General features: G+C 39.0%; 1 protein-coding gene across 2 annotated transcripts in view; it reads right to left on the minus strand.

Moving 5' to 3' along the window:
• The window catches only part of SOCS7 (suppressor of cytokine signaling 7), a 57,842-nt gene that overhangs the window by 13,821 nt on the left and 30,843 nt on the right, over positions 1–13,178 (minus strand). The window contains exons 2-9 of one of the 2 annotated variants that reach the window (XM_063458830.1): positions 10,988–11,052; positions 10,776–10,880; positions 10,241–10,342; positions 4,638–4,721; positions 3,559–3,689; positions 3,238–3,406; positions 2,219–2,347; positions 1,434–1,569 (exon numbers count right to left, since the gene is read on the minus strand). In XM_063458830.1, coding sequence (XP_063314900.1) covers positions 1,434–1,569; positions 2,219–2,347; positions 3,238–3,406; positions 3,559–3,689; positions 4,638–4,721; positions 10,241–10,342; positions 10,776–10,880; positions 10,988–11,052 — 921 coding nt within the window. The remainder of the gene's footprint in view (positions 1–1,433; positions 1,570–2,218; positions 2,348–3,237; positions 3,407–3,558; positions 3,690–4,637; positions 4,722–10,240; positions 10,343–10,775; positions 10,881–10,987; positions 11,053–13,178) is intronic. The other variant, XM_063458831.1, reaches the window with a different exon arrangement.

A 13,178-nucleotide genomic window follows, 5' to 3' on the forward strand; every position in this document is an offset into this window, starting at 1 on the left:
GGAACCTGGTCCAAAATTGGACTATATGACAAAGTAGGAAAGAGAACTGAATATGAAATTTACTATTGAAGAGTGGCATGGGCTTCTATTGGCGCTCCAGAGCATAACGCAGTCTGTGGCGCTTGTAGAATCCCATTACAAACTCATATTTAGATGGTACCTTACTCCTTCCAAATTATTTAAGTTAGCCTTTTTCCCTACTAATGTATGCTGGAGAAAGTGCGGACAAGTAGGCACACTATTAAAAACATATTGGGCCAATATAAACACACTCATACACCTTATTACAGATCAAATCCCACACATTACACCCGAGTTGTGTCTCCTGAAGAAATTCCCAGAGGGTTTACCCAATGTTAAAATCATTATGTTAGGTCATCTGTTAATTTCAGTTTCTTCAGCTATTACTAGGTACTGGAAGTCTGACACCATTCCATCCATGACAAAGGCAACTAGCCTTTAGGACTCCCTCTGTGTTTTTAGAATCGCTGAGACAAAAGTGGACGAGCTGGGAAAGGGACGTCAAAGGCTGTTTTGGCTTTTAAGTATGATCTACACCAAACCAAACAGCACTATATACAAATTATAACACGATTCATATATATGAGCATTGACATTTACATTTTTTTTATTTTTTTATACAAGGCGTTACTTTTTAGTTGGGGTGTGTGTATGTATGTGTATGTGTGTGTCTATTTTATAGCATCGGATGATGTTCGTAACAATTATTCCCCTGTTATTAGCAATTTATTTTTTTATTATTGTGTTATTATTGAAAATGTATAAAAACATTTGAAGAAGAGATGCATTGATTCAAAGCATCGCTATAAGGAGGTACTGATTGGTTAAGTCGGCTTTTGGTGTCTCGCCTCCTTGCCGATTTCAGCCAATTCCCATGGGAAAGCATTGGATTGGCTAAAAATACTAGATTTTGATGAGGTCAGCAAGGAGGCGGATCAGGGAAGGGCCACCGCCAGCAAACTTGCACTGCGCTACAAATAAGTTAAGTTTTATTACCTTTTAAGGGGGCTAAAGGGGAGGCAAGCCACCTAAATGGTGGTTTTAACACTAAAAGGTTTAGGAATACATGTTTGTGTTCCTGACCCTATAGTGTTCCTTTAAATATAGCCCCAATTTAAAAATGCATAATTAAATGCATGCTCATTTTCATTGGGGTTATATCTACTAAAATGTGGTTTTTTTTTTAAATGTTTCCATTACAGCGTTCCTTTAATCTTGCTCTCTGCCTTGAAACATTGCTACCTTGATTGCCCTTGAACCACTGAATGCCCACTCTAAACATCCTTCTTGGCCATGGCACAGTCTACAGAAGATGGAGGGATACAAGGTACCCAAATCCCTGATCAACGGGATACAGTTTTGACATGAAGTAGGCACAAATAAATAAGCAGAAATTACGAATGGACACTCACTTGGGAAGAGGAAGTTCTGGAATGTGGTCAATCCGGACCAGCTGCCGAATACGGAAGCGGCACAAATGCTGCAGTGACTTCACATTGCTGAAGCGGGAGACGGGGTACAAGAGTTGAACTGGGGTGGGAGGGAGACCTAAGAGGGAGTAAAAATTGGCATTAAAAGAAAGCAAGCGGGAAAATAAGCATGCAGAAGTATGAAGTAGAGACAAAAACATAACCCAAATAAAAAGGAGAAATGTTTTTCCTTTAACAGAATATTACATTACTTATTAAATAGAAGCATTAAACCATATATCCCTCCTCCTCCTCCTCCTCCTCCTCCTCCTCCTCCTCCTCCCCCCTAGGAGTCCAAACAAATGAACATGCACATGTTTCTTGGCATAGGTTAAACCACCATGGACCCTTTATAATACCCTATGTCCAGCACAATGGAAAAACTAGAAGTTTGGAAAGAGCAGGTTATGACGTTTTATGTGAATATAGTGAGGAAATTTACATGAGCTGACTGCCAGGCAGACACAAACTATATAATCCATCAGCCAAGTGACGGACATGACAAAGTAAGAGGAAAACCATGCAGGTAGCCAGGAGGCTCAGGAAAGACATGCAGTTCATCTACAAGGCAATGCAATAGAAGCTATCAGAAAGTGTGATTGAATATACCACAAGGTGACCTGCATAGCTGCACAAAGAGGAACTGGAAGTACAGCTCAAGAAGAAAAAAAAGATATATAAATAGTAAAGAAAAAAACCAAAACAAAACGTGCAAATGAGGGTTTTACCTGGCACACGTGACCTCAAGAAATAAAGGAACTTTCCATTCTTAGAGTGCATGATGGCACGTTTTATAAACTCCACCACGGACTGGCAGCGATCCTCGAACTTGGGGTGACACCAGAGACTAAATGTGCCTGCAAAGATTGGAAAAACAAAACAGCAGTAATATATTGAAAAGATATTAGTGGTTTCCTTTTTCACTTTTAACTATATGCCAATTAAAGTGTTGGATTGTGAATACAAGGCATAGATTTCATGCCTATACTGCAGTATGTTTGGCCTCCGTTCATTTTGTGTAGAAACTGTGACAGTGCTTACTGAAGGTTGCGTGGTGCACAAGGTTCTATTAAAGAATCACTATAACCTCAGACTCCCCTTTCTCCTCGTCTTTCAGAATCTGTTCATTTCTGATCTATTTCTTTTTAAAACATAGTACAAAATAGGAATAACTTTTTCTTATGTATTTTGCCTGCCCTTGGCAACCTGGAGAAAGGGTGGAGCTTAAAGGGACACTATAGTACTATAAAAACTTTAGTTTAATGAAGCAGTTGTGGTGTATAGAGCATGCAATTGCAGACTCACTGCTCAATATCTGCTAGTAACAAGTGTGCAAGTAACGTGCACAGCCTTCCTTAACACTTCCTATAAAGTGAGACCTAATACTTCCCTTATTGTACAGTCTGTTTTATTTAGAATGTCTTATCTCCTGCACTGTTAATAGCTTGCTAGACCTTGCAGGAGCCTCCTGTCTGTGATTAATGTTCAATCTACAGAGCAGGAGATATCATGTTTTAAAAAAAAAAAAAAAAAAAAGTCAGAAATTATGAAAAGAAGAACATATTCTGATAAAGGAAAAGAAGAGAAAAGCAAATTTGAGGTGACAGAGTCCTTTTAAGGTCACAATACCTGGAAATTGAGCAAATATTTAACACAGTCTCTCTTTCCAGGAAGTGAATTATAGAAATGAACCCAAACTTCTGGAGTGCCCTTGTTTAGAAGAAATATGACATTCCCACTCCCTCACCTCGGTAGTGCTCCATGCGTGTGTGGTGGGTAATGCCTTGTGACCGAAAACTTAGGCTCAGTATGTACCGGGGATCTGAGCTATCTCTCACTAGGAAAGAGCCATCAGGTTTTCCTTTTAATTTCATTTCTGCATCCTCCCAATTCATTGGACCCCAGTACCAGCCGCACTGCAAGAATAGAGATTAGTGTGATGTAAAGACGCAGAAAGTCAACAGTAAAGAGAGGAGCTGAAGATTTCAACATAAGGTTTACACAAATAAAGTTAGCAAAGAATGTTTTTATCACCACTGTGTCACACAAAGCAACAATAGTTGTATACCTTTTCCAGTTCTCGAAGGCTGGCAGCAAAGCTACTTGGGTCCTGTCGAAAAATAGGGCATTGCAAAGGTTGCACCAATGGTACTGGGACACACTCTGCCGGCCGAAGAGGAACCACTCGCGGCAATGGGTCTAAAAGAAAGGAAATGTTGCAGTAGAATGCAATGCACAACCAGTTCAAAATAAAGTATTTTATTTCACCTCCAGATAAATATTAAACTACATAAGAGAATATAATAAATCAAACAATATACAATAACTGTAAAAGATCACCAATGCAGTTCTTGTTTTTACTTTTAACATTATACATTTCAACAAAATATGGTTATAATGTCCATTTATTTTTTTCAATTCTTTAATTTTAAAAGAACAAATAAAGGCAGTACATATATCCCATGACAGTATCAAACGTCGCATTACATATATGTAACTGAAATAACAATAACGGTTCCCGAAAACATAAATTAACTTGAGCTATAGTATTACAATCCCATCTTGCCATGTTTTGTCTTGAGAATGCTGGTAGCTCGTGTCAGTTTTAAATGATACAATAACAAACTAGGATAAGCTGGGAGGGAAAAGGGGGTCAGGGGTGCCCACTGCAAAGATCATGCTCCCTAATACATAGTCGCTCCATAGTGCCCATACTTTATGAAACGAGGGGATAGTGTTATGGACTAATGCCATCAAGTGATCCATTAGGTGATTTGCCTGGATTTTGGACTTAACGGTGGAACAGAGGTTGACAACAAAGATGAGTAACTGAGTCTAAGGGTAATTGAGTCTCATGAAGAAATGCTACATCCACCATCATTCTTTTTAGTTCTCGAAAAAGAAGGTACGGTTTTATTTTTTATTAAAGCCATTTATGTTAAGTGTTATTAGGTTAACTAATAGGGTGCAAAAGAAGATTAACTATTGTTACATCTGTTCTAGATGGCCTCAGCTGCACCACAGGGCATATCTTTTAGATAGTGAACACCTCCAAAACATTAAGCATCGTAGTGGCGGGGAGTGGGTAAAGGACAGGATAAACAACAAATAAAACTGTTAAACCATAGTATTTACAGAAGAACATGCCTGGTCTCACTCGTTGCCAGGCCAGATGGGAAGTGACAATCCGTGCCACTCGGAAGAGGGGGAACGCCCTTGACCCGTCAGCGCCTGGATTAACAAAAAATTATTGCTAATAAGTGTGCCCTCAGTCAACATATTTCTATGTAACAAAAATAAGGAAATAATCTAAGCTAAAACATAGAAAGCCTATTAAAGAACTAGAGGGTCACTATTACTGCTGCCCTATGTCACACTATGCTTGTTAGGGAGATCGAAACGGTTTGGCATTACTAGATGAAACAAGGTGACGAGTTATCCATGGCAGTTAGGTGTGCTATCGCTCTCCAATCTTCCACAAGTTTCTGGGCTACAAAGGTTATCTCAACAAGGAAGTTAAAGTATTAAAGAGTGTGCATAACCTGTCCAGACAGATTATTTGGCTCCTAGATCATAGAAGTCTGTTGGTGTGTTTCTCCAAGGTGTTGTGGATGTGGTGTCTCTGTATTTTCATGTGTTGTCATGTTTCCTATACCCTGCTCCTGTTTCTTTTTTTTTCCTGGGGATTTGTGTTTTGTATTGTTTTATGGTTTGGGATTTTTTTCCCTTCTGTTTTTTTCTTTGGGAGGGTAGGCGGGAGGGGTGTTTTTTATATTTTCTACTGATAGTTACTTGCAAGAAGCTTATTTGGAGTGCAATTGCTCATGTCACTAAAGCCGCAGAAGTTCGAAGTGAGAGTAGATAAGGTCTATTGTCCACTCTCTCGGTAGATGTTGCATGGCCGGAATAAGTGTTGGAATACCTTTATTTAGTACTGCATATGTCTGTAGGAATCACTGGTGGTCTCCAGTAGGTAGGAGCCGTTGTGAAAGGCCAGTAGTTAGAAGGGGTGCCCCAGGACAAATGGGATATTGTGAGCCCTTAGGAGGTCAACTATAGATTTCCAATGTTTGTGCTTTTGCATTGTGAAGGGAGAATGAGCTTGATATATTTGCAGCGGTTTGCCCTGATAGGAGGCCTCAGAGCCCCTACAAATATGGAGTATGGCTTCTTTGGTCGTGTTATAGTGAAAGCTCACCAACACATGTCTTGCGGTCTCACCTTAAATGTTTTCTGTCTCTTAGAGCTCTGTGTGCTCTATCGCTTGTTTACTTGGGCTCTGAGATGTCAGGCAGATTTTGGAATAGGCAATTTTACCGACACAGCAGTCAGATCGAACTCAGACGGCAGTTCGGTTCAGCGTTCAAGCCACACCCCCTACTATGTCTTAAAGGGATTCAATAGTGTAAGGAATACCCCCCACAGGAAAGCTTCAAACTACTCTGGAGATGGTCTGAGGTATACAGGAGGTGGGAAAAAAAGCAAACAGTAAAGATTTGTTTGATTTAAATTCTTCACCTCATTATAATGGCAGACTTAGTTTAGTGTAATAATTGTTATGCATTTATTTCACGTTCCACTTTTTGGAGGTTTGGATGTGGTCTAATCTGTAGGACCAGGAGTGCTTAAAAGGTAGATCCCCAGATGTTGTAGAACTACGACTTCCTTGATGCTCTGCATAACTTTAGAATGACAAAACATCTCGGAAGCTGTAATATTAAAACATATTTGGCTCTATCTTTTGGGCACCCCTGCTGTAGATAGTTCTCAATATTGCAGCAGGATATTGTATTTTTGAAGGCCTAGATTCGTAAATCATCTGTTAAGCAAACTCAGGTTGGGACTGTTGCAAAGCCACTGATACAGAGGCTTCCTAGGAATGGCAGATGGACTACTGTAGGATCTGGAAGACAGAGTTGATGCATGTTGCACTGTCTGTGTCTCTACATAATTCATTTTTATTCAGAGCGTAGTGGTGCTATGGAAAAAGGAACCACCATCCATTATGTCCAAGGTGTGCAAGACTGCAGCCAATGACAAAAAGGAGAAGAGGAGGCCTGATAGAAATCAGTTGTTGGGAGATTCTATCATAAGAGGTGTGGAGTTGGAACACAGTGGTTTTGTGAGATGTCTTCCTGGTGCGGCAGCTCGCACACAGGAGACATGATTTTAAAATTGTTAAGCAAGCAAAGCAGGAAGAGGAATTGGATGTTCTTGTCCATCTAGGGACAAATTACTTTTTTTTGTGTGTGTGTTCTTGCCAATGATATACAGCAGGATCTGTCCACACTTTCATTCTTGGACGTTCTGCCTGTGTATAACATTTAGACTAATAGGCGGATGTGTATTAGGGACCTTAACTTGCGGATTGTTGAGTGCTGTTGGAGAAAGGATATGGCTTTGTTTCTCATGATAAGGTGGGGTTATATAGAAAAGACAGAGAGGGCAAGAAAGGGGGAGTGGTCGCCGTTAATGTGAAGGATAACATAAAAGCTAACCTAATATAAGTTAGTGAGGCGAACAGTCAGTCAGTTTGGGTTATGTTAGTTTTGTAAGCTTACAGTAACTTGTGTAGGTGTGATTTATAGGCCCCCTGGATAAATAGAGTTAGATAATCTGCTAGTTGAGGAGATAGCTAAAATGACATTAAAGAGGGGGAAGTTATCATCATGGGTGACTTTAATCTTCCTGACGTGAACTGGAAAACCAAAATAGCGGCTTGTGCCAGCAGTACACATATTCTAAACTCCCTACTGAGATAATCTCATTGAGGAGCCAACACGTAAGGAGGCCATACTAATGTTAACAAATGGATATTTGTTATCAGATATCACTGTAGGTGAAAGTTTAGGATCTAATGATAACCAGTTGGTGAGGTTTAATATAAGAACAGTGACACAAAAACAAAAAAGTTTTAGATTTTAGAAACAGATTTTTTTTTATTTTTTATATTCTTTATTTTTGAAGAGCAGGAGTTTACAGACATGCTTGTGATGCCACAACAGCATTGACACGCTTTCAATAGCAGACAAGTTGATACATAGGCATGGCATGTGAGAGAATTGCACTATTTTAAAATATATAGAGAACAAAAAAAACATGGCATGTAAGAACTGTAGAAAATAAAAGATATATGTAATACATGCTAGCTAGCAACGTGCCAGCGATCAAGAACAGGAGGGTTGAAATGTGAATAACTGGTAGAAAAACTGATTTTTCTAAAATTAGAATATGCATAAAGGAGTCCTTATCATACTGAAGCGGTTTAAACGGAGTCTAGAAAAAAATTGCATTATTTAAAAGTTGCACTACTAAAAGGCAACAAAAAATTGCATTAGGCTTGTCAGTAAGAGCAAAAAACTTGAAGAAACCACTGTGGTACTCTGCAGGAGTAGCCAAAATAATAAAAACGTGAGGAAGATAGACACATCTAGAAGGTTAGGCAGAAAGAGGCAAAGTTGTAATATTCCACAGAACATAAAGAAGAGAAAATAGTCCAGTCAGTAAAAACGGGGGATAAAACATGTTTTACATACATAAAATGATTAAAGGAAAGTAAAACAAGGATCAGACTATCCTCTTCTACATACCTCCCTTCTTTTGGTTTTAAAGGACTAGTGGACTGCCTCAATTAATATTTATGTTCAGTATTTACAGATGAAAATTAAGTAAAGGGACCTTAGTTAGAAAAAAAAGACAGTAATTTGTTACATGTGAGGAAAAGGTTATATTTCAGCTGTCTAGATTTATGACAAATAAGTTGATGGGGCCTGATGGGATACACCCAAAGTTATTAAAATAACTTAGTTGTGAATTAGCAAAACCATTAACTGATTAATTTAACCAATTATTGTTAACGGAAGAAGCCGCAGAACATTGGAAATTAGCGAATGTTGTGTCAATTCACAAGAAAGGTAGTGGGGAGGAGTCAGGCAACTATTGGCCACTTTGGTATTGGGGAAAGTAATGGAAACCATGTTAAAGGATAGAATTGTTGAACATCTTAAGCAGGGGTGCCCAATAGGTGGATCCACAGATGTTTTAAAACTACAGCTTCCATGATGTTTTGTCATTCTAAAGGAATGCAAAGCATTGTGGGAGTTGTAGTTTTACAACATTTGGTGATCCATCTTCTGGGCATAAAGAGGGAAGTGCTCATGCCATTGTACAGAACACTGGTGAGACCTCACTTGGAGTACTGGTATCTCCAGAAGATTATGGATACTTCGGAGAGAGTTAAGAGAAGGGCTACTGAATTGGTTCATGTATTACAGGGTAAAACTTACCAGGAAAGGTTAAATGATCTTTACAGGTATAGCTTGGAGGAAAGAAGAGACAGGGGGGATATGATGGAAAAATTTAAATACATAAAGGGAATCCCTACAGTAAAGGAGGCGAGTATATTTAAAAGAAGAAAAACCACAAGAGGGTCAAAGGTTTAAAATAATATCAAGAAGTATTACAACCATTTTAAAAGTGTTATCTAAACTTTTCACTGCCAGGCAAATATAGCCAACATTAATACTACTAATGAGAAATATGGCAAATGGGTACAGAGGAGAAAACAGTTTGATTCAGTACTGGGGTGTGGCTCCCTCAATCAAGTATTATTATTATAACCACTACAACCGGATGTAATGGATACTGTGCTGAAGGCTGTCTTGTTAAAGGAACACTATAGGAACATGAACATGTATTCCTAATGCTATAGTGCACTATTAACAGTTTACCAGCGCTCAAGTGCAAGGAGTAAAACAGCCGTTTTAATTACCTTTTCTCCCTTGCAGTGCCGGTCTCTGAGCTGCCGTCCTGCCTCCACTTCTGAGATAATCAAAAGCACCTCTAGAGATGGTCAGTGTGACATCCACTAGAGGCATTTAAACTTGGCAATATTTTATATTGCAGTGTTAAAATAACAGATATGACACTCAAGATCACTTAATTGACATGAAGTGGTCTGAGTGCCTATAGGGACCCTTTGAGATATTGACAATAAAAAGCCTACAGTATCAACGTGGTAATCAGGGCAGTGTGTTCCAAACACAAAAACTGCAGATTTAGAAAAAAAGTATTTAATAACTTCCCATCAAGCATGCCGGGTTCACAGGAGAGTCACCTGTTATCCACCTTGCTTTTATAATTAATACTGGTAATTTTTTTTTTAATTTTTTTTAAGGATAAACTCACAAGTATCAGTACCGATTTATAAACACAATATATTGTACAGCAGAGAACCAGAAACCTATTGCCCGAAATAAACAAAGACTGTAAACTGTTAAGGTTAATCAAATGGCCACGTTTCACAAGTTAGAATAGTGTGATAACCACATAAGTGTTGTTTCTAAGTAAAGTACATGAATGGTAGCCCTGCAAATGTGCACATTCTTAATAGAAGGCAACTGACCACAATGCAACTGTTAAAAGTCACAGTCTATGTTATGAAACCGGACCTATGTATTCCTAAAGTAAATTGTGCCCATGTTGTTTTACAAACATGTATTCCTAACATCATAGTGTTCTAGTCCTTTGTTAGATTCAACAAACCAATCTGAAAATTCACAAAAAAAGAACAGGAGTCTGTGCACCCTTCGTTCATATAATGTGGGTGCTCTCCCTGTTCACATTGTCTGCAGTTTAACATGAGCAGACCATGCATACCAGCCATGTAAGGGGAAAAAAAACAACTGCTTTTGTACAATAAGGAAACGACTCTATCCAAAAACATTCTCTTAATTAGGCTGACAGCTCACCTGGGGCATGGGGTGGAGGTGGTGGTGGGAGTGGAAACGATTGTAGAGAAGATGCCATGGGACCCACTAACACAGATGTTGGCTGTATCCCACCAATATCATCTGGATTAAAAAAAAAAAAAAAATACACAATAGGGAAATGTTAACACAATAGGAAGTTAAAATAAAGACAAATGCGAGAATTCAGAAATAATAAATACAGCAAACAACCTAAAATATTGCCCAGGGTACGAACCATCTAAGTACTTTTATAATGACAGAAGAGATCATGTTACATTTTAAGTGTTTAACCTACAATCTGAACACAATGGAAACATGAAAAACACAAAGATTTAGATATAGGACTAGATATCAGAATATAAAGCTTGCGTTTAAACACACAATCCTTGTAGGTGCAGCTATCCACTAAGAATTAAATTATTGCTCTCGTCATATTTAAAGATAGGTATGGTGGTATTGGCTGATCCATAGAGCAATGAAATTCAGAAGATGTGGGTCACTCAGTTCCAAAACAAACTATAGAAAAGGTGAGTACCTAAAAGACTGAGGCTCCTGCGTGGTGGCGGAGGTGGAGTAGGGGGGCGTGAAGATGACGATCCTCGATGTGAAATGTCCACATCCACAAGTGACACTGTTTCACCTGCAAGAAAGAAGAATGTGTAAAACTAGGTTGTTGGGTTGTTTTGTAAATATGAAAATTTAGGAACACACAAAAATAGTGCAATACTTATTTTTCCATTCACTTACCAGTAAACAGGGGACTAAAGGAGACTGGAGAAAAGGCACTTTGAGTTCTGGTCAAACGGGGCTTCCTATGGTGGGAAAGAAAATAATACATAACAATATTTAGATGTTTACCTCAGTACCTTGAAGTAAAAGGACAAGTAGGCACAGCATCCTGTGAGCAGAGATACACTGCAATAATATATTTGAAAAAACAAACCAACACTGGTGGTTCAACTTGAGTATATATCCCGAATTACTAAATGAGAATTCAAAATAATCATCCTAAGTAATGTTGCTATTAATGAAGCCAGAGTTAATATCTATGATTTATTAAAAAAAAAAAAGTCCTCAGCTGTAGCTATGCTGTACAGGAGAGAAGCACAAAAAAGGAGGAACACGGATTACCAAACTATGAGCCACTAATTTGGGCTCTACTACTGCATGAAATAAGCAGTGTCTGGCTTTTCCATTGCACTAAATGTGCAATCACAAATTGAACATCCATACAAATGGATGTCTACATTCACTGACATTCCACAGAAATCCACTCCATCTACACACTGACCGCCAACTCAAATACCCCTCTTTTACACACTGATTCTTCATACCAATCCATTCTGCATGCTTACCCACTACTACTCCTCTATGTACAATAATGCTGCATGCAAAAAAAAATAACTTTTTTATTTAAGAACTGAAATAGGATTTCAGAAGTTTAGCCAAACTTAAATTTTCTCCAATTCGGCCCCTTCACAGCTCTGCAATTTTGACCAAAATTTTGACCAAATTTTTGACGATTTTGACCAGGATAGTCAGAATAAACAACAGTAGCGAACTGGAATTGCAAATATGTTAAGAGCCTCATCACAGAGACTGACGTGCGTTCTGCTGCCAAGTTATTGAGGAGATTTGATAGCAAGTGACAAAGGAAACTCAGCTGAGAGGCGAGAGAAAGAATAAAAACAGTCCAGAATGAGATGCTCTTGAATGCTACAAGTTTAGGAACAATATTAAAGGACCACTCTAGGCACCCAGACCACTTCAGCTTAATGAAGTGGTCTGGGTGCCAGGTCCAGCTAGGGTTAACTAATTGTTTTATAAACATAGCAGTTTCAGAGAAACTGCTATGTTTATCAATTAGTTAAGCCTTCCCCCTAATTCTCTAGTGGCTGTCTCACTGACAGCCGCTAGAGGCGCTTGCGTGATTCTCACTGTGAAAATCACAGTGAGAGCACGCAAGCGTCCATAGGAAAGCATTATGAATGCTTTCCTATGTGACCGGCTGAATGCGCGCGCAGCTCTTGCCGCGCGTGCGCATTCAGCCGACGGGGAGGAACGGAGGCGGAGAGGAGGAGGAGAGCTCCCCGCCCAGCGCTGGAAAAAGGTAAGTTTTACCCCTTTTCCCCTTTCCAGAGCCGGGCGGGAGGGGGTCCCTGAGGGTGGGGGCACCCTCAGGGCACTCTAGTGCCAGGAAAACGAGTATGCTTTCCTGGCACTAGAGTGGTCCTTTAAGTATTTTGTTTCATTACCTTTTTTTTTTTAATGCACTATATAATACCATCTCCTGTATATTCTGTCCATTTAATTTATACGGGTTGTACACAAGACAAAGAATGGACTGTTTTGACGGAGTAATATTTTGTAAGTGGATGAAAGATTAGTATACGATTGTAAACCCTGTCATGCGTCACGCGACATCTTATGTATCTTGATCCCTGGAGCATTATAAGCATACACAGGAGGTAGAGACGGTTTTCAAATTAAAATGTTAGCTAAAAAAAAAAAAAAAAACATGTAGTTGATCCGTAGACTGTTTAGCATAAGTATTCAGTCAAGGGTTGTGAAAAGTACAAATCCCCAGCTGTTGTAGATCTATATCTGCTTTAATACTTTGCCAGTCCTAACACTTCATAAAAACTCTTTTTTACATTCTGTCACCCTTTTCATGATGTCATTGCTCTGGACACTATATGTGATGCTGATATCAATTACGAAAACTAAACGGTATACAACGGTAACTGTATTATTTACTAATATGATCCAAATAATTGTTCGAGAACCAGCATATGATGCAAGCTTTGGAAAATTCCATAGAATATGCCCAAATGTGACATTAGCCAGCTTGACCTGGGTTTTGTTGTTGTCTTAAGTGAAGTTACACAGCTGGCAGCTAAGGGGTTAAGCTCTGTATTGCTGTATTTAATCGCGACAC

This window comes from Pelobates fuscus, chromosome 6 (assembly GCF_036172605.1).
Source record: "Pelobates fuscus isolate aPelFus1 chromosome 6, aPelFus1.pri, whole genome shotgun sequence".
In the NCBI taxonomy this organism is placed as follows: Eukaryota; Metazoa; Chordata; class Amphibia; order Anura; family Pelobatidae; genus Pelobates; species Pelobates fuscus.